The sequence below is a fragment of the Copadichromis virginalis genome, linkage group LG15 (genome assembly GCF_057382275.1).
Source record: "Copadichromis virginalis isolate Kocher_CV1m ecotype Utaka linkage group LG15, C_Virginalis_male_GT1.1, whole genome shotgun sequence".
Lineage (NCBI taxonomy): Eukaryota > Metazoa > Chordata > Actinopteri > Cichliformes > Cichlidae > Copadichromis > Copadichromis virginalis.
The window spans coordinates 19564148-19582144 of record NC_140632.1 but is presented as its reverse complement, the minus strand read 5'-3'; the positions used below and the strand labels follow the sequence as shown (position 1 = coordinate 19582144).

At 39.4% G+C, this 17997-nt stretch overlaps 2 protein-coding genes across 5 annotated transcripts in view; one reads left to right on the top strand and one right to left on the bottom strand.

Moving 5' to 3' along the window:
- tbc1d32 (TBC1 domain family, member 32) overlaps positions 1–12885 on the bottom strand; it is a 108848-nt gene extending 95963 nt beyond the window's left edge. For 2 of the 4 annotated variants that reach the window (XM_085432368.1, XM_085432372.1), the window contains exons 1-13: positions 12807–12885; positions 12033–12195; positions 11717–11881; positions 7372–7549; positions 7047–7118; positions 6485–6610; positions 6128–6206; positions 5628–5731; positions 5475–5536; positions 5089–5233; positions 4864–4923; positions 3286–3379; positions 1377–1514 (exon numbers count right to left, since the gene is read on the bottom strand). In XM_085432368.1, coding sequence (XP_085288494.1) covers positions 1377–1514; positions 3286–3379; positions 4864–4923; positions 5089–5233; positions 5475–5536; positions 5628–5731; positions 6128–6206; positions 6485–6610; positions 7047–7118; positions 7372–7549; positions 11717–11881; positions 12033–12184 — 1375 coding nt within the window. In that variant the 5' untranslated portion in view covers positions 12185–12195; positions 12807–12885. Of the gene's footprint in view, positions 1–1376; positions 1515–3285; positions 3380–4863; positions 4924–5088; positions 5234–5474; positions 5537–5627; positions 5732–6127; positions 6207–6484; positions 6611–7046; positions 7119–7371; positions 7550–11716; positions 11882–12032; positions 12196–12406; positions 12572–12806 lie in introns of those variants that run through there. The other 2 variants (XM_085432370.1, XM_085432371.1) reach the window with 2 other exon arrangements.
- Positions 12886–13150: 265 nt separating this feature from the next.
- Positions 13151–17058, top strand: hsdl1 (hydroxysteroid dehydrogenase like 1). The gene is made up of 5 exons (XM_085432367.1): positions 13151–13597; positions 14410–14855; positions 15351–15434; positions 15641–15796; positions 15982–17058. The coding sequence occupies exons 1-5, from the start codon at positions 13378–13380 to the stop codon at positions 16051–16053; spliced, it is 978 nt and encodes a 325-aa protein (XP_085288493.1). The 5' UTR covers positions 13151–13377; the 3' UTR covers positions 16054–17058.
- The last annotated feature ends 939 nt before the right edge of the window (positions 17059–17997 follow it).

The following is a 17997-nucleotide window of genomic DNA, read 5'->3' as shown; positions in this document are numbered from 1 at the left end:
CATATCAAAAGTTAAGGTAACCTTAGAGACAAGGATCAGCCCCTTGTGTGTAGTTCACTTAACATATTATGTGCACAGTGGGTTTTAGTATCCACAGACTTTTAAAAGTGTCTTAATATGACATTTCATTACAAGCCTAAATATCACCAACAGTTCCTGGTTGCACGTACTACAATAAAGAGAGCTTCTGCTTTTCTAAAACTTTAAATAAAAGAAAATATTTGGGAGTAGGACTTTGTTCTGAAAAAAAAAAGAAAATTAAAAACATTTAAGAAAACTAAGAAAAAGATATTCAGATCTCTCCTTTTCTCACTGTGCATCTGTTTCATGCCATTAACCTTGAATGATTCATCTCCCAGTACCATCCTATAGGTGCAGATGGTCTACAGTTCAAACACTGTGTCCTTTCTTTCTATGTTCATCTCTTCTCTCTACATCTTTGTCTCCCCCTGTAACCTGTGAGACAACCTGAAGAACTCTTAAAAAAGAGATTCTCTTGTTTCCCCACATTCACCGAATTCTTCCTCATAAGGAATCAATTTATTGCTTGGTTTCTCATTATTATTATAGTGTTGTATAGTCGTAGCATGAGTACATAAAGCGCCATGGTATAACTATATATACATTATATTAAATAAAACTATAACTATAACAAGAAAATGTTAAACTGAAAACACTAAACACTGAATATACTGCTAAAAATCTGAAGGCAGAACAGACTGCGACTGTGTGGCAGGACAGTGAATTGAAGTTATACTGAACTCCAGACTCCAGACAGCTACATATGTGAACACCTGGCGTCAGTGGTGCTCTCACAAAAATACAAAAATAAAAAATCCTGGTAGAATACCGCACTTAGATTTTAAAATGTCATAGTACATGTTTTTAAAAAAACTGCAGTGAAAGCTTTAGGAGGTGATAAACTATAACACACAGATAGGGTATCCAGGTCAACACTTGAAGATGTGGTCATTATCCATGAGTTGCTGGTCAACACCCTAGTTGTGTAACCTATGTTGGATAAAATTACAAAACTGGGGTGATTTGACTGTACACGAATGTCCTGAGAGGAGTTATTAATTAGTAAATCAATTACAGTTCAGGAAAGTCAGATGATGAGTCTGCTTTAATCAGCTGACTAAGTGAAATGTAACTATTATGTAACTTTATTAGTAATTACAGTGGGGTGGAGGGCTAAAATCTCTGTTCGAGGGAGGATTATACATGCTGATCAGACACAGTCCTGCACTATAAAGATTACATCTACTAAAGGAGATATGACGATCTGTACATGGCAATAAACTCTCAAGATCAGTGTCAAGATGATACAACAGACGACATGTTGAGTTATGTAACATAATCCTGCACCATCAAACCTTTGTATTTCCTTATTTTGATGGGAAAGAGCTTTTTTCCATTGGTGTAGATGATGAGCTTCCCTAGGACACACAGAGAGTGAACAAAGCAGCAATACTCGAGCTCTTTTCCAGAATAAACACTCCTCTGTACCAAACCTGAAACATTAAGAGAAAAATCAAAGTGATACATTGTTACAATATATTACTGATATTGTAACAGATGATTTAAGGAACTAAAATGAGAAAAAGAGAAGAAAACAATGTGGAAAAAAAATGTGGCAGCACTGAGATGGACACAGTTTTCACACTGTTCATATCAAAGGCCTCAGAATTACAATGAGACTGACAGGTGAAAAAATGTGTCAGGCTTGCAGTGTCTCTAGAGAGCAGAAAGCCAAAAGAGGCACAGCTCGGAAAAAAACTATGTCTTTTATGAGGACTATATCAGTGGCGAGGGAACTGGCATATCGCAACTTATCCAAGACAAGGTCACAATGTTCAGTCTCAAGGAGCCAGCTGGCTTACAGGAGATAACAGGCTCCACTTGCATTCCCTTATGCCCCATCTGCACCTGTATTCATTCTGGTTTATTCCATTTTAGCACGTAGCTTTGCAAATGGATATGCACCATGTCCATGTTACTCTATAATTATCATGTTATTTTTAATTTATCAAATACTTGACACAAACAGATAATTTCGTAAAAAAGTTAGAAGGAATTCATTAAAAAATGTTTCCTAAAATTTGAGAAAAAAAAAACACTTAATGGTGATGCAAAGGGCTGTCGATAATCTCCAGTATTGCCTCTTGTTTGTACACATTGTTGAGAACGTCATTCAAAACTGGACTGCGTCATGTAATATGTAATGTATTCCTGAAGTGTTGCTATGCCAATTTGTCAGTGTTATAACTTGTCCTTTCCACCATTTTTCCTCTGTCCACCTATGTTTTAATGTCTGTGCATAAAAGAAGCTGAATAAATGATGGCAAAGTCTAGGTACGAACACTCAAAGGCTTCAAATGAAGCATTACTTTCTCATTAGACTTTCACAGTGTCATGGTCCTGGGCCATGTGGGCCCAGTATTCTTAGTTTTCATGTATTTTTGTATTTTGTTCTTTATTTAGGCCATGCTTCCTGGGTTGATCTGTTACGTTGTTCCTTATGTGTTTTCCCTTCGTGACTCTTACCCCCTGTGTGCCCCTCTGTGTATTTATGAGCCCTCGTCTCTCTTTGTGCTTTATTCTATGTTTTCCCCAGCCCGTTATGTCTGCGTTCTCCCCGTGCTCTCTCTCCTCCTGTTTGAACCTCTGTGTACTTCCTGCTTTACTTTGCCCATCTCCCATCAGTGTTACGTTCACTCCTGCCGTGTCTTGTTATGATTATCAGTGTCACCTGTGTTCCCCATGTGCATCCACTTCCCCTGATCTTCCCTCATGTGTATTTAGTCTCTGTGTTTCGTACAGTCTGTGTCGCGTCGTCTGTGTTCCCACCCTCCATGTTTCCATGCCCGGTCTGTTGTATTCATAGTCTTACCTTAGTTCATTCCCAGTTTAGGTTTCTGTTTAGTTATTGCTTTTGAGCTGCCCTTATTCTTGTTTGTTTCTCTTGCGTTACCAGCCACAATAAAAGGCTCGCTTTTGTTTAAAGTTTACTCCCGTGTCACTCGTGTCTGCACCTGAGTCCTCCACGCACTCTCCACACGGTCTGTCACAGCGGACCGTGACACACAGTAGTTCACTCTGAGAGTTTTATTTTTTGGTTTGTTTCACAAGACACATTAAATCAGCATTACTGCAAATGTGCTGATGCTTAGCACACAGGGAGAGGCCCAGAGTGAAGTTTGGTATTTGAATATGCCTGAGAGAGTACACAAACCTGATGAAGAAATAATGAGATTAGGGAGTGGTTGTTTTTTTTTAACTTGCCAATGCTCCGCTGCTCCCCTGACTCAGTTGTCTCATTTGTGAAACGTTCACAGGACTCATTGTACTTGATGCACTGCTGAAGAGCTGCTACAGCCTGTGAAAGAAAAGATATAATGCATGTTGCTTCGGATGCTAAGCATGTTAAATTAGCTGAATAAAATGACGACGGCTAATGTGCATTGCCAAATTTGTAGACTACTGTCATAAACAGGCCAAAAACTGAACAATTACTTAAAAATTCAGTCAGAATCTCAGTGCAACCTCCTCTTATCCAATCAAGAGATTTAAGACTAGAAGCCATGCTTTTAATCTAAATCCAAGCACTGTGGGGAATTTTAATGCCCTGCGATGCAAGAGCAGTTTAGGCTTACAGTGTTTCAGAAAGATATTGGCAGTTTCTTTAGAGAAAGTTTCAGCGGCGATTCCACAGTAACTCTTCTAAAGTCACAGTTAAAAGGGAGGTTTGAGCTCAAAAAAAAAAAGACCAATTCTTGAATGTCAAAGTGCCACTCCTGTTCTGTGCCCTTTTGTCTAAAAGACCAGTACACTGAACTGTTTGGCTGTGATTTACACCTGCACCCCACAAAATGACACAAACAGGACCATTTTCATAGGAGGTGTCAGAAGCAGTTAGATACAGCCAGTCTTTTGGAAAATCTCTTTAGCTTTTCAACAAGTTTACATCTTAGTAAAGGTAGAATTTAGGAGAAGGTTCTCAATAAGGCCCAAAAACCAAACCAGAAAATGCTGACTGTAGCATTTTCTGTCATTATGCAAATGTGCTGTTTATAAGATTGGGAAAACCTGCAGTCAGCTGAGAATGAGCAAGTCACTTGGATGAGTGGCGAAACGTTTCTCCCACTGAAAACGCTACGTCCAGATGAACAGAATCAACTTTTGGAGGCTGACTACAGCATTTCAATATGGAAACAGGTCACCCTTGGGCTCTGCAGGTAAATGGATTTGTTTGGGAAAAACCAAGATTTTCATCAGTTCACCAGTTTCCTCTGGTCCAATCACAGCTTTGCTTTCTCATGAGCACAATGTCTGTTTTAGATGCAAGTTTTGATGCCTTTTGGATGACCCAAGAACCAGGCCAATATAATGTTTGCCTGATACTATCAGCCACTATCTCACAGATATAATAATTTCAGGATTTTTGTTGTCAAATATGCACCAACAGAAAAAAAATGTCTTTTATTCAACCACAAAGCAAAGAAATGTGTGAGGGTCAGTTAGAAATGTTGTAAAGACATATTTTGTCCAGCAGTGTTTACAGAGCACTCAGTATCATTTGAAGCACAGAGAGTAGTATCACAGCTTAGCAGATGGTAATATATTCCCTTTTAATTTAGCTCCAACTATATGCATATATATGGACAGAAAGCATGTGAGAGAGAATATCTTGATATTGACTTTAAAAAAAAAAAATCCCTAATAATATCTATCTGTACTGTCCTCAAATATCCAGTATTGACTCGGGTTAATCCTTTTGATGTTCATTTGCTCCCCTCTTGTCTCAGACCTTTCAGGAGTACAAAGCAGTGAAAGATCCTTATTATTGAGTAAACCACTCACCACAGACTTGTATTTTCTCTCCAGGAGTCTGAGAATCACAGCCCTGCTGTAGTAGCCATGCTGAGAGGGAGGCAGAGGCCAGGAGAAAACCAGAAAAAATATACGTTACAGAGTGCAATATAAACAAGAGAGGATGGAGATCAAAACATTAAAATGCAATACACAAACACAGCGGTTCATACAAAAATTCAGTCTGTGTAAATCTGAAACTGTGGGCATACACACCATCCACTTTTTAAACCAAGTGGCTTTTACATCCAGTAAAGCCAGTAAGTGAACTGGTTCCAGGACTCTCTCAGTTCCTGGTGAGCCATGTTCGTGATGGAAGGACAGCAGGGAAAAGGTGTTTTCTATAACTTCTTCCATGTATCTATAAGCAAGGTCGAGAAACAAAAACACAAAATAAGTTCACAGTCCGTTCCATCATTCTATAAATAATTACGTATATTAAGTGATATGTATTTGTGGGTCAAATTTCACACCCTCTTAAAATGAATCATTTAAAAACGTACTAAGTGTTCTTTTTTTTATACATCAGATTTGAAAAGTAGCATCTGGATAGTCCGTGATGGTTGGGCACACAATCAAGAAACAAGATAAAGACAACTTACTTCTCTGGATGACGTATCCAGAAGTTAGTCACCTCCTTTTGAAAATCATTCATCAGTCGAATCTGAAACAAGACACACAGAGAGAAAAACAGTGTGTGCACTTTATTTTTGACATGATATAGTTAAGAAGCTCTTGTAGAAAAGTTGCTGTACCTGCTTGAGGAGACGACTGATCTCAGGCCTGTTAACGTCAATGGTAGCTGAGCCACTTGGAAAGCTCAGCTTATGGGACAGAAAACTTGACTCCACAGATTTAGCTGCACATTCAAAGGCAAATTCTTATTACAAGCCACACAAGATAATATGGATTTTGGATGTATAGCAGTGAGCTACAACCACTCAAAGATACAGTAAGTAACATGGATCACATTAGTACAGTTGCATTTTCTGCTTGGAAATTTCCTGAAAGTAACCTCGTCCCATAAAATCCACAAACCAAACATCTCCTTCCATCTAAACATAAAACCAAAACTACTTCCCATGTGTCACTGAATAACAAGCTGCTTTTCATTTGCTCTGTAAATAAACAAGTGACCCTTTAAGATATACTTTTTTTTTTATTTTACTTTTTAAAAAACATCTTTGTTTAATTCAAACACAACAGTCCAGCACACTACATTAAAACCCAGAAGGGTCCATTGAGAGTTACCTACCCAGGCTTGTGTAAATTTCTCGTGTCACATTCAGAGGAGAGGATGAGAGGCTTTTAGCAAAGAATCGCAGCGCATTATCCTGACAGAGGTGAGATGACACGCATGAACATACATTCACAGCCATTTATATAACCAATCAATGATACCTACGTTCTAAATGATAAGAAAATTCAGTGAGAAGAACAGAAAGAAGATTAAGGATCCGTGGAATGAGGAACAGGTTTTTCAATGTTCAATTATAAAGCATAAAATCGTTAATAACAACAACATGGTTATTATTGATTTATTTATTAATGAATAAATGATTAATGCTACTTATTTTACTGCAGTGTGCAGATGAGGCTGCTCAGGACTCACACTGAGGTCGGGATCCGGCTCGCTCAGAGCTACGCAGAGGTTCAGACGCAGGCTGCTCCAGCTCTCACAGCTAAGCACATCAGATGTAGGAGCACGGCAGAGGACCTTCAGAGCCTCCCAACGCACCTACACACAGACTCACATCAAGCACCTGGACTACACTGCCAATTATGCCGAGGAGTGGTTCGTAACCTTTTAGCTGGTTAACCCTTTACACAAACCAATGTCTACTTGCAACCCTACTTGCAAGTGCTAACTGTGCCAACAAACAGCGACCGTTTCACTCAAACTGATTCAAAATCAGTTTAAGTGCAAAATTAAACAAGACTATCTCCAGTTTTTCCAACATGGATAAATGTGAAGATAATGTCAAGTTAAAAGATTAAGACAAAGAAAAAAAACCCTGATTAGAAATCTACGGAAAGATTAAAGGGACATTTTTCTCGCTCTTGCCTGCAACTCTTTGAAGAGACCTGATCATCTAACTGGGAAAGATGGATTTGTGCTACAGAATCCTCCAGTGACCTAAAGAAAAACCAAAAGATATGTCTAAGTTGTTTACCTCTTTGGGCTTGCTGGAGTCAAGCTTTTCAGCCAAAATTTGCAGCTGCTCTTGTCTAAAGAATCCATAACTCTGGGAATGAAAAAAAGACAGGAAATGGGGGGGAAAGCGTCATTACTCACCAAAAAGCAAAAAGAAAATATCTCTCAAAACAGCTTCACTCTATGTCTAAAGATTGATTTTCACCCCCGTTCCATGTATCATGGAAAGAAAGAAACTTGTGAAATTAATGTCATCCAGAAATTGGGGCCAGAATACAACATAAAGGCAAAAAATTAATAAAACAAGCGTTTATTGGCATCATTTGTAAGCAGTTTTCTCTAACCCGACTGAAGGACGAGCCACTGTCAGAGCAGTTGTCAGTGAACTGGATGTTGGACTGCCTATGCTGCTTCTCTTGGTGCGTCTCCTCCTTTCTCAGCTGGTCCTCCTCAGACTTGTTTTTTAAAGACTCCACAACTGTTATCATGGTGTTTTTTAAGGTGTGTATCATCTGCTGGTACCTGTCATAAAGAGAGAAAGTGAATGAGCTAAACTAGGTCACAGCAAGCCTAAACATTGCTTCATATGAAACTCAAGTGAAAGGTAATTACTGCATCAATTTATAGCTGAAAGCAGGGAAATTCAGCGCTGAGATTGGATGGTGCAGTTATCCAATATGGAAAAAAAGAAAGAAATATACTGTAAATACAAATGAGATTTATCCACTTTTTAAAATAACCGCCAACTGACAACTTAACTTTAATACCACAAATACATTTGATGGCCTTGGATAGCTTCTTATTAAAGAACATTAATCCAGGGTTTTGGCTAAGAATGGGATTATGGGAGATGGCTACACATGACAGTAAGTTCTCTTAAAACTGAAATTAAATACAACTAACTAAATCCAACTGCTACTTAAAGTCACCATGAGAGTTCGGTACACCCAGGCTCTAAACAGTAAACCCAAGATGTCACTGACAGGTTCAAAACAGTGGAGTTTAGTTGGCTTATTCAGTGTAAAATATAGAGACTGTGGATGAGAAATGAGCTAAGAGCAGAAAGTCAAGTATTTGCTTGTACAAATTTGACAAATTACTATTAAGGACATGTGCAGAGGTTCTTAAGTCCCATTTTCCACTTTCAGTTCTTAACATTTATCTTTTGAATCTCACTAAAACCTCTTTTGAAGTGCCAAAATGTCCCCTGTGTACAAAAACACCGGTGGCAGCTTTATATGAAAATGTAGGACACAGATTTGTACTAGAGCCTCTTCTTGTTTGTGGTGATGGACAGGTTTACAGATGAGGTTGGGCAGGAGTCTCTGTGGACTGTGTTGCTCGCAGACAACATTGTGATCTGTATTGAGAGTGGGGAGCAGGTAGAGGAGAGCCTACAGACACGGAGATGTGCAGTAGAAAGAAGAGGAATGAAAGTCAGCGGTATCAAGACAGAAAAAAATGTGTGAGCGAGTGAGGCAAATGGAAAGGTGAATGGTGATGCAAGGAATAGAGGTACTAGAGGTGGGGTTATGATCCAAATCAATGGGGAGTGCACAAAAAAAGGTAAGGAGAGAGTGTGCAGGTAAGGTGGAGTAGGTGGAGAAGAGAATTAAGGTAGCAGCCTTAATAAAAAGGTAGGTTTAGAGTATGAGATGGCAGTAAGACCACTTATGTTGCTCAGATTAGAAAGGGTAGCTAAGAGAAAAGTCAGGAGGTGGAGCTAGAGGTGACAGAGTGAAGGTCATCGACAGGACAGCTGAGGCTGGACAGCTGAGATGGAGCTGAGCGCATGTGTGTGTGGTAGTTGTGGCTCAGGAGGTAAAGTGAGTCACATGCAAATCTGGAGGCTGCTAGCTTGATCGCCTGCCTATACGCTTCCATCAGAGTGTGTGTGCAAATGTTAGAAAGATTTCTGCGTGTGTATGATAACGCTTAAAAAGTGCTCAGTTAAAGCAGAAAAGAGCGAAAGGGACCATCTCCTGTGTTTAGGGGCTGATTGCCCCTCTTTAGGCATTGGTGCCTGGACCTGAGAGTATAAAGTGTGTATGGGGAGTGTGTGTACTGCATTCATTTTTTCAGCGTGTCTCCATGGTAGTGAATTCATGCTTGTGTCTGTGTATGCCTGTTTGTTTGTGTATCAGGTCAGGTGTGGGGGCCTATATGGCCCTGCCACATGCCCTGCCAGTGGCTGGTGCCCCCACCCACTAATGCATTGGTGATTCTTGGGGGGCAGGGCTGTGGTGTCCCACACAAACACTAGACATTTCCATGAAGACACCTTTTGAACACAAGCGTGCTCACGCACAGAGGTGTACAAACAGATACTCACAGACACACTATTGTAGTTGGCTGCTGCCTCTAAAAATATCTTGTATTATTAGTACTGTGTGCTGTTCAGTAAAATGTATTATTCATTATTTACTGTTATTTATGCATATGTTAGCTGTTGCTGTGGTTTCTCTGCTGTGTTACTTTTTTCCCTCACCAGGTCTTGAAGCAGATTCTCAGTGTTTTTTCTCTCTCTCCTCATTTTTTCTCTCCCTATCCTTCTCCATAACGTTCTCCTCAACTTCTTTCGTCTTTTCCTTTTCCGTCCACCGGTCTTCTTCGTTATGATTGTAATAAATCAAAATAAAATATTCTAATATTCTTGACCTTCAGACAACAATTCTGATTGCCTCACTGCTGGACAGGATGCAGGGGCAAAAATGAATTTAAAAAATAAATACAAAGCAGAAAAGCAGTATAGAAGTACCAGACCATTTACCCAGTGGGATAGTGAATTTATTGGGAAAATGATGTTGAAGATGGAGAAGACAGTCAATGCAATTCTATTTTAAGAGGAATTTCATGGCAGTAAGGGAGGATATATACAGGGAGTGCAGAATTATTAGGCAAGTTGTATTTTTGAGGAATAATTTTATTATTGAACAACAACCATGTTCTCAATGAACCCAAAAAACTCATTAATATCAAAGCTGAATGTTTTTGGAAGTAGTTTTTAGTTTGTTTTTAGTTTTAGCTATTTTAGGGGGATATCTGTGTGTGCAGGTGACTATTACTGTGCATAATTATTAGGCAACTTAACAAAAAACAAATATATACCCATTTCAATTATTTATTTTTTACCAGTGAAACCAATATAACATCTCCACATTCACAAATATACATTTCTGACATTCAAAAACAAAACAAAAACAAATCAGCGACCAATATAGCCACCTTTCTTTGCAAGGACACTCAAAAGCCTGCCATCCATGGATTCTGTCAGTGTTTTGATCTGTTCACCATCAACACTGCGTGCAGCAGCAACCACAGCCTCCCAGACACTGTTCAGAGAGGTGTACTGTTTTCCCTCCTTGTAAATCTCACATTTGATGATGGACCACAGGTTCTCAATGGGGTTCAGATCAGGTGAACGAGGTGGCCATGTCATTAGTTTTTCTTCTTTTATACCCTTTCTTGCCAGCCACGCTGTGGAGTACTTGGACGCGTGTGATGGAGCATTGTCCTGCATGAAAATCATGTTTTTCTTGAAGGATGCAGACTTCTTCCTGTACCACTGCTTGAAGAAGGTGTCTTCCAGAAACTGGCAGTAGGACTGGGAGTTGAGCTTGACTCCATCCTCAACCCGAAAAGGCCTCACAAGCTCATCTTTGATGATACCAGCCCAAACCAGTACTCCACCTCCACCTTGCTGGCGTCTGAGTCGGACTGGAGCTCTCTGCCCTTTACCAATCCAGCCACGGGCCCATCCATCTGGCCCATCAAGACTCACTCTCATTTCATCAGTCCATAAAACCTTAGAAAAATCAGTCTTGAGATATTTCTTGGCCCAGTCTTGATGTTTCAGCTTGTGTGTCTTGTTCAGTGGTGGTCGTCTTTCAGCCTTTCTTACCTTGGCCATGTCTCTGAGTATTGCACACCTTGTGCTTTTGGGCACTCCAGTGATGTTGCAGCTCTGAAATATGGCCAAACTGGTGGCAAGTGGCATCTTGGCAGCTGCACGCTTGACTTTTCTCAGTTCATGGGTAGTTATTTTGCGCCTTGGTTTTTCCACACGCTTCTTGCGACCCTGTTGACTATTTTGAATGAAACACTTGATTGTTCGATGATCACGCTTCAGAAGCTTTGCAATTTTGAGACTGCTGCATCCCTCTGCAAGATATCTCACTATTTTTGACTTTTCTGAGCCTGTCAAGTCCTTCTTTTGACCCATTTTGCCAAAGGAAAGGACGTTGCCTAATAATTATGCACCCCTGATATAGGGTGTTGATGTCATTAGACCACACCCCTTCTCATTACAGAGATGCACATCACCTAATATGCTTAATTGGTAGTAGGCTTTCGAGCCTATACAGCTTGGAGTAAGACAACATGCATGAAGAGGATGATGTGGACAAAATACTCATTTGCCTAATAATTCTGCACTCCCTGTAGATAGCTGGTATCAGGGAAGTGATACGGTGAGATGGAGGCAGATTTTCTGTGGCGACCCTAAAAGGTGCAGCCAAAAGAAAAAACAAAGTTTTGCATTTGAAATTCTTTTTAGTAAGAAGGTTGAGTTCTGGAGTTTTCCAGTATATCCGAAAGTATGGAGGGTCAATGAAGTAGGTTTGAAACACAATAAACATGATGAATATGGGCCAATAGAAAAAGATGCTAAAGATATTCAGAGACACTCACTCAGCTGAGTATCTAGTCCTTTGTGTCACTGCGTGAATCAGAGTGTCGTGTCCCGAGCCAATTGCATGTTGTCCATCTTCTCTGGTCAAGTTGTTTGTTTCCTCTTCAACCACAGATCCTAAAGCGTTCTCCACATATTGACGGAGGTACTTCACAAACTCATAACTGTAAGAAGAGAAGTAACCAAGTCACACCTATACTGTAAATATATACTAAAAACAACACAAAGAACACATACCCATAGAAACATAACAAAGCCTATTTTATTAGATCCAGTCATTACATTTAATGCTATGGTGTTTGATGATGGACTCACTTGTGAAAGTTCTTGTCAGTCTCCTCTAGGTGAAGAAGGATCTCTTCAGCACATTCAGGTGAAGGAGCACTAGAGATCTTGTCACTGATGCTTCTCAGAAACTGCTTAACCAAGGACTGCAACTCCACCTCATCCTCAGCAAACTCAGACATCTCTGCTACTGCTGTGTCAAAAACAAAAGGTTTTAATTCAGAGGGATTTCTAAGAGACTAAAGGAGGCATTTTTCTTTCCATTCACTAAAGCATAAAATACACATTTGCTCATCCAATGGCGAAAAATAACAGGAAACTATATAAACTAATACTCTGTAAGATAACAGATTAAGTTACTTAACAACAGACGAACCAAAACGTGCTCATGTGTATATTTCTACCTCCAGCATGTTACTAAAACGTACGTCCTTTATCATTATCCCCTTCTCGGTTTCATTTAGTGAGGAGGAAAAAATTTCATCACCAACAGGTTTGAAAATTGGCTACCTATCTGGAAAAACAGGCGATCACAGCAATGATGACAGTGTACACCACGTAAATGTGTGATTAAATGTAAAATAACGGTACAATCAGTTTGATTTTGTCCTGCAATCTAAAGGCTTAATTCTGCTGCTAACAACAATGAATGTGTCCCTTCTCTTGTTAGCTTGACGCTGCCATTATTGAAACACTGCTAGCTGAAAAACAAAAGTGCCAAAATTAAACTAAAACGGAAGCTGGACTAAAAAGCAACGAAGGCAAACGGAAACCATCACGCACAGAGCTTTTTAAATCAGTCACCTTGTCTTTGTGCATATAAAAGAGCTTCATCGAGCTAGCGCTTTGCTATCCACAACTGTATCTCTATGGAAACGTCCAGTGTTAACTGTGGTGCATTGTGGGAGACCCCCATATGGTATCTCCACGATAATCGGAATTTGGCTTTCCTAATAAAAATCTGGATATTTAGGATGTCTTTGGATTAATTTTAGAGTTTATACTTGCTTTTATTGTTTGTCATGTGATAATTAAAGAATATTTCAACCTTATTGAATATATTTAAAAATCATTCAACATGAGGTAAAAGTATTTAGACGGATTTTTTGTTACGGTTTTGAATGCAGCACTGCTGTTCTACACTGTCACGTGACCCAATGTTTTGCTGCTTTCACCGGGTGTAGCAGAGGAGACATACCTGCTTCTTAAACGAGAATTCTTACAGCTTTTATTAGTAATTTTACTATGTGGGGTTAGTTGTAGCTTCCATTTACACGTCTGAAGTATTCGTTAACCTATTCACGTACAGGTCCCAGCGTTATATCACCGAATAAGCTTTAGTTAGCAAATTATATCATCAACTCCAGCGTGGGATATGGCGGCGGTTGACAGCTTTCAGTTTTTGTACAGAGAAATTTCTCGTACGTGCAACTCTTACTTTGAAACCCTGGCGCTGGTCGGTGCTCTGTACACGGCCAGCAGGGCAGTGATCCTGCTGAGCGACTGCTGCACGTTGGTTAGGGTGCATTTTCTGCCCAGATTGATCCCAAGTAAGAAGCTGACCCAGAGATATGGTGACTGGGCTGTCGTTTATGGTAAGGATGGGCCGCAGCAGAGTTAATTTCTGTTATATCATAATTGAAGTAAACTCTATTTCATTAAATTCATATTTCATGAATCTATTTCATTAACAATAGCCAAAGTCAACGGGAGTATATACAGAATGCAGTTTTTAAATCATGGTTGCATGTATGAATGGGAGACAAGCTATCCAAACCTACCTTGCGTTTTGTGAAAAAGAAAATTGGCCCTTAAACCCAATAACTGGTTGTGCCCCCCTTAACAGCAAGAAGTACCATCTACCAGTGATAACTGGCAATGAGTCTTTCACATCACTTTGGAGGAATTTTGGGTCACTCTTCGTTGCAGAATTGTATGAATTCAGCCACAGTGGAGAGTTTTCCAGCATGAGCGGCCTGTTTAAGGTCACGCCAAAGCATTTAAATCCGGACTTTGACTAGGCCCTTTCAAAACCTTTATGGGGTGGACTTGCTGGTGTTTTGGATCATTGTTCTGCTGTATAACCCAAGTGTGCTTGAGCTTCAGGGTACGAACTGATGACCAGATATTTTACATCAAGATTTTCTGGTAGAGAACATAATAGAGTAAGCAGAATGTCCTAAATCATCTTTTAAAGGCTGCATTTTAAATTTACTTTGGTTATCTTTCTCTAATATTAAAATTTGTATGATGATGAAACATTTAAATGTGACAACATATGCAAAAAGCTTAGTAATCAGGAAGGGGACAAATCCTTTTTCACAGCACTGTAACTGGTTCAATGTCTATAATGTTGCTGCAAACTTTTTTGTTCTCTCTGGCATGACTTTGTCATCTCTCTTGTCAGGTGCATCGGAGCCTGTAGCCAAAGCATACGCAGAGGAGCTGGCCAGGCATGCCATCAGCATCATCTTTGTCACTCGGGACCCCTCCTCTGTTAGAGACATGAGTGCATACCTCTCCCAGAATTATGGAGTGGAAACTGTTGTGGTCTCAGCTGACTTCTCCCTGGACCAAGTGGCCTGCAAGCCCATCAAAGAAGCATTGAGGGGTAAAGATATTGGCTTCCTGGTAAACTGTGTCGATGAATCTTTGGCTTCACCCCAGAGCCTGATTGAAGTGCCCGAACAGCACCTCTTGGATTTGGTGAACAGGAACATTGCAGTCACTACTCTGATGACCCGATTGGTTCTGCCGGGGATGGTGGATCGCAGCAGAGGTGCCGTGGTCAATATATCATCGGGTGCCTGCTGCAGACCTCTTCTTGGAAGAGTGACGCTCACCGCCTCCACTGTGAGACAAATCACTGTTACAGTCTGCAGGCATGGAGACGTGCCAGTAAAACATATCTATAGCCTGTATAGATCCTTTGTAATATGATGAAGAGCACATTGATGTCTCTGATCAATTTGAAGATCTGTTGTTACTACTATCCCCTTAAAGTATTAGCTCTTGATTTGTGGCAAGTAGATCCACTGCTGGTGGAAAATATGTTGTAAAACTAAGCTGAACAAACAGGATTTATGCAAAATAAGTTTTAGTCTTCTGTTTTCAGTTTTGAACCATGATTGTTTGTTAATGATTGATTAAAAATGTAACTTTTTTTTAGTATGTAAAGTAGTGTCAGCCAGAAAAAGGTTTGAGAATCAGCAGAGTAAGCCGCTCTTTAAAGTAAATTATGTAGGTTTTTGAACTGTCATCTCCATTTCTTCTGTGTGCTGGCTATAGTCCCAGTCACAACAACATTATTTTTTCCTGACAACAGCAACCTTTCCTCTGACATTTCAGGGATACCTGGATCATTTGTCAAGAGCTCTTCACCTTGAGTACAGCAGCAAAGGCATATTCATTCAGAGTCTGCTCCCCTTCCAGGTAAATATCTTAACAGTAGCTGTTCTGTAAGACCTGAAATCTGGCAGCAAAAGTCTGGCTGGATCCACGATCCCCACTGCTATTACTCTGATAGATGCTAATTTGTGGCTTGTCGTGTTTGCACATCATGTATGAAATTGGCTATCAAACTAGGGAGATCGATGAAATCAAGCTGCTTAACTTCATCTTTGTCCATGTCCATTTAGATAGCCTCAAGTGAGCAGCAGCCATCATCATCATCTTCATCACCATCACGAAGAGAAGGCTGGTTTGTACCAAAGCCAGAAGTTTATGCTCGCCATGCCATCTCCACTCTGGGAGTCTCAAACAGGACCACCGGATATTGGCCTCATACCCTGCAGGTCAGTTGAAATGAAGTCATGTCATCAGTTTTTATTTTGACAGCATCACAGAAAATGTAAAAAATGTGAAGTATATTACTCTGAGTGAGATGATCTCTGATACTGTTAAAGCTTTTGTGAAACCAGAATTGAAAACATTAAATACTTTTTCCATATCCTGTTCTCTTCTCTTTTTGTCTTTGCAGTACGGATTGATGAGATGCATTCCAGAGTGGATCTGGGTTCTCGGATCACGAGTGCTCATTAGCTCAAGCTAAGAGCTTAATCTGACGCACTGGGTCTTGTTGTTACACGAATCTTGTTGCATTCCAGCTTCTTCTGCTATTAAATCTGTTGAACTTTGATGCTCTGATAAGGCTGACACTACAGTTTTCTTTCTATTGATTGGGTATTAGTTAATAAAGAACCTGCAGTGGAATTCATCTAAAATGATGAGTAAAAGTACAAACATTTTTTCAACATTGCTCCTGCATTACTAGATTATGGTCTGATGAATCTGTGACATCCAGCGTTTACTTTGAAGCCAGACAACCTTAATTATTTCCAGACCTGTGTTTGGGTTGGATTTACAAGCTTGTCAATTATTATTGGAGCCTAACAATAAGACTTTGTTTGGTCTTGTGCACAGAAACCATTTTATACGAGTGAAACTCATTTTACCTCCTGTGTATCTTCAAAAACACTTCAGTGGAAGAGAACATTGTGTATAAGTGCAGACAATATCAAAATCCTCACCTTAAATGTGAGACAAATAAGAGCAATATAATACAAACACAGCCGAAGTGAAACGAGTATAAACAAATTCACTAATTACACAAGTCTAAATTTAAGGAGTTAGGCTTGATTTAGATTTAAGAATAAATTTAAGAAAGTATTTTGACTTGCACTGTGATAAGGTTTGCTTTTATCTGCTATTAATCTACATACCATGTGATTTCATTCTAACCAAAAACTTTTTGCTCTGACCACGCGCATCTGACACATACACAGAGCCAAAAACAAAAATAACAGGCTAATAATATGTGATAGCCTTTTCATCAATGTGTTTGTATAAAAAAGCTGTACGGGAAACCTCATCCAGATGCTACAAACATGTTTGTTGAAAGTAAAAAAAATAGTTTATATTTCAACTCGTTCTTGCACCGAGATTGTATCCTCGGCTTCTTTGATTTGCTGGTCTAATCAAACAAAGAGTTTAAATGTCAAGCTTTCTACAATACAGTGTGGTGTTTATCTGTTGCAAATATATATATATATATATATATATATATATATATATATATATATATATATATATATATATATATATATATATATATATAAGTGTTTACATACAGATAAGTGTGTGACGAGTGAATGAAGTGTGATATTCAAGCATCTCCAATTTAAAGGTGTACTGAAGTTTATGGTATTTTATTTTATTAAGAAACAATATTTAAGACATTTGATATGAGAGCATTTTGCTTAAAGTGGACCTGTTATGCTAATTTCCATCTCGTTACTGATTCAACCACTTTTAACTCCTCATTTCAAGCCAACTAATTGGCTGTCCCTCGCAAACACAAGATTTGAACAGCAGGTGGGTTAGAATGAATAACCTAAACTATTACAGCACATATATGAGAAAATGAATGTGGAAAAATATAATAGGTCTGCTTTAGTTAATCATTTGTGTGATATTTGACACACACATTGAGATTAATTATGTTAATTGATTGCTGGAATGTGAAATCCGTGTGTTATTGTAGCACATAATCAGACCAATAAAACTCCTCCATTCCAACATCACTTGTGACGTTGTTTTCATGTGTGTACTGTAACTTTTGTCTTTTATGTTGAACCATATTTTTATAAAACCTCAGCCCTCTGCCTTACTTGTGCATGTTTGTCTTCTCTGATACAATGACTGATCAATAAGGTGAAGGCCAGGCTTTGTTTTTCTCTTTAAAGTGTAAGTACGGAGTAAATTATTTACAGAGCAGAGACGATGCAGGCTTCCAGAGTTCAGTCTGTAACCCCCACAGATGACCTGGGTCAGAGGAAACCTTAGAGGAAACTTGTAAACCTCATGAACCCGCAGTGTGGTGGTTTGTAGTAAACAGACACGGTGCTGTGCAAACCCTTCTGTGGTAGGATTTAAATATGACGCCAGAGTCTGAATACTGTGCTGGTGAAAAGACAAACATTTGCTTAAGCAAAAA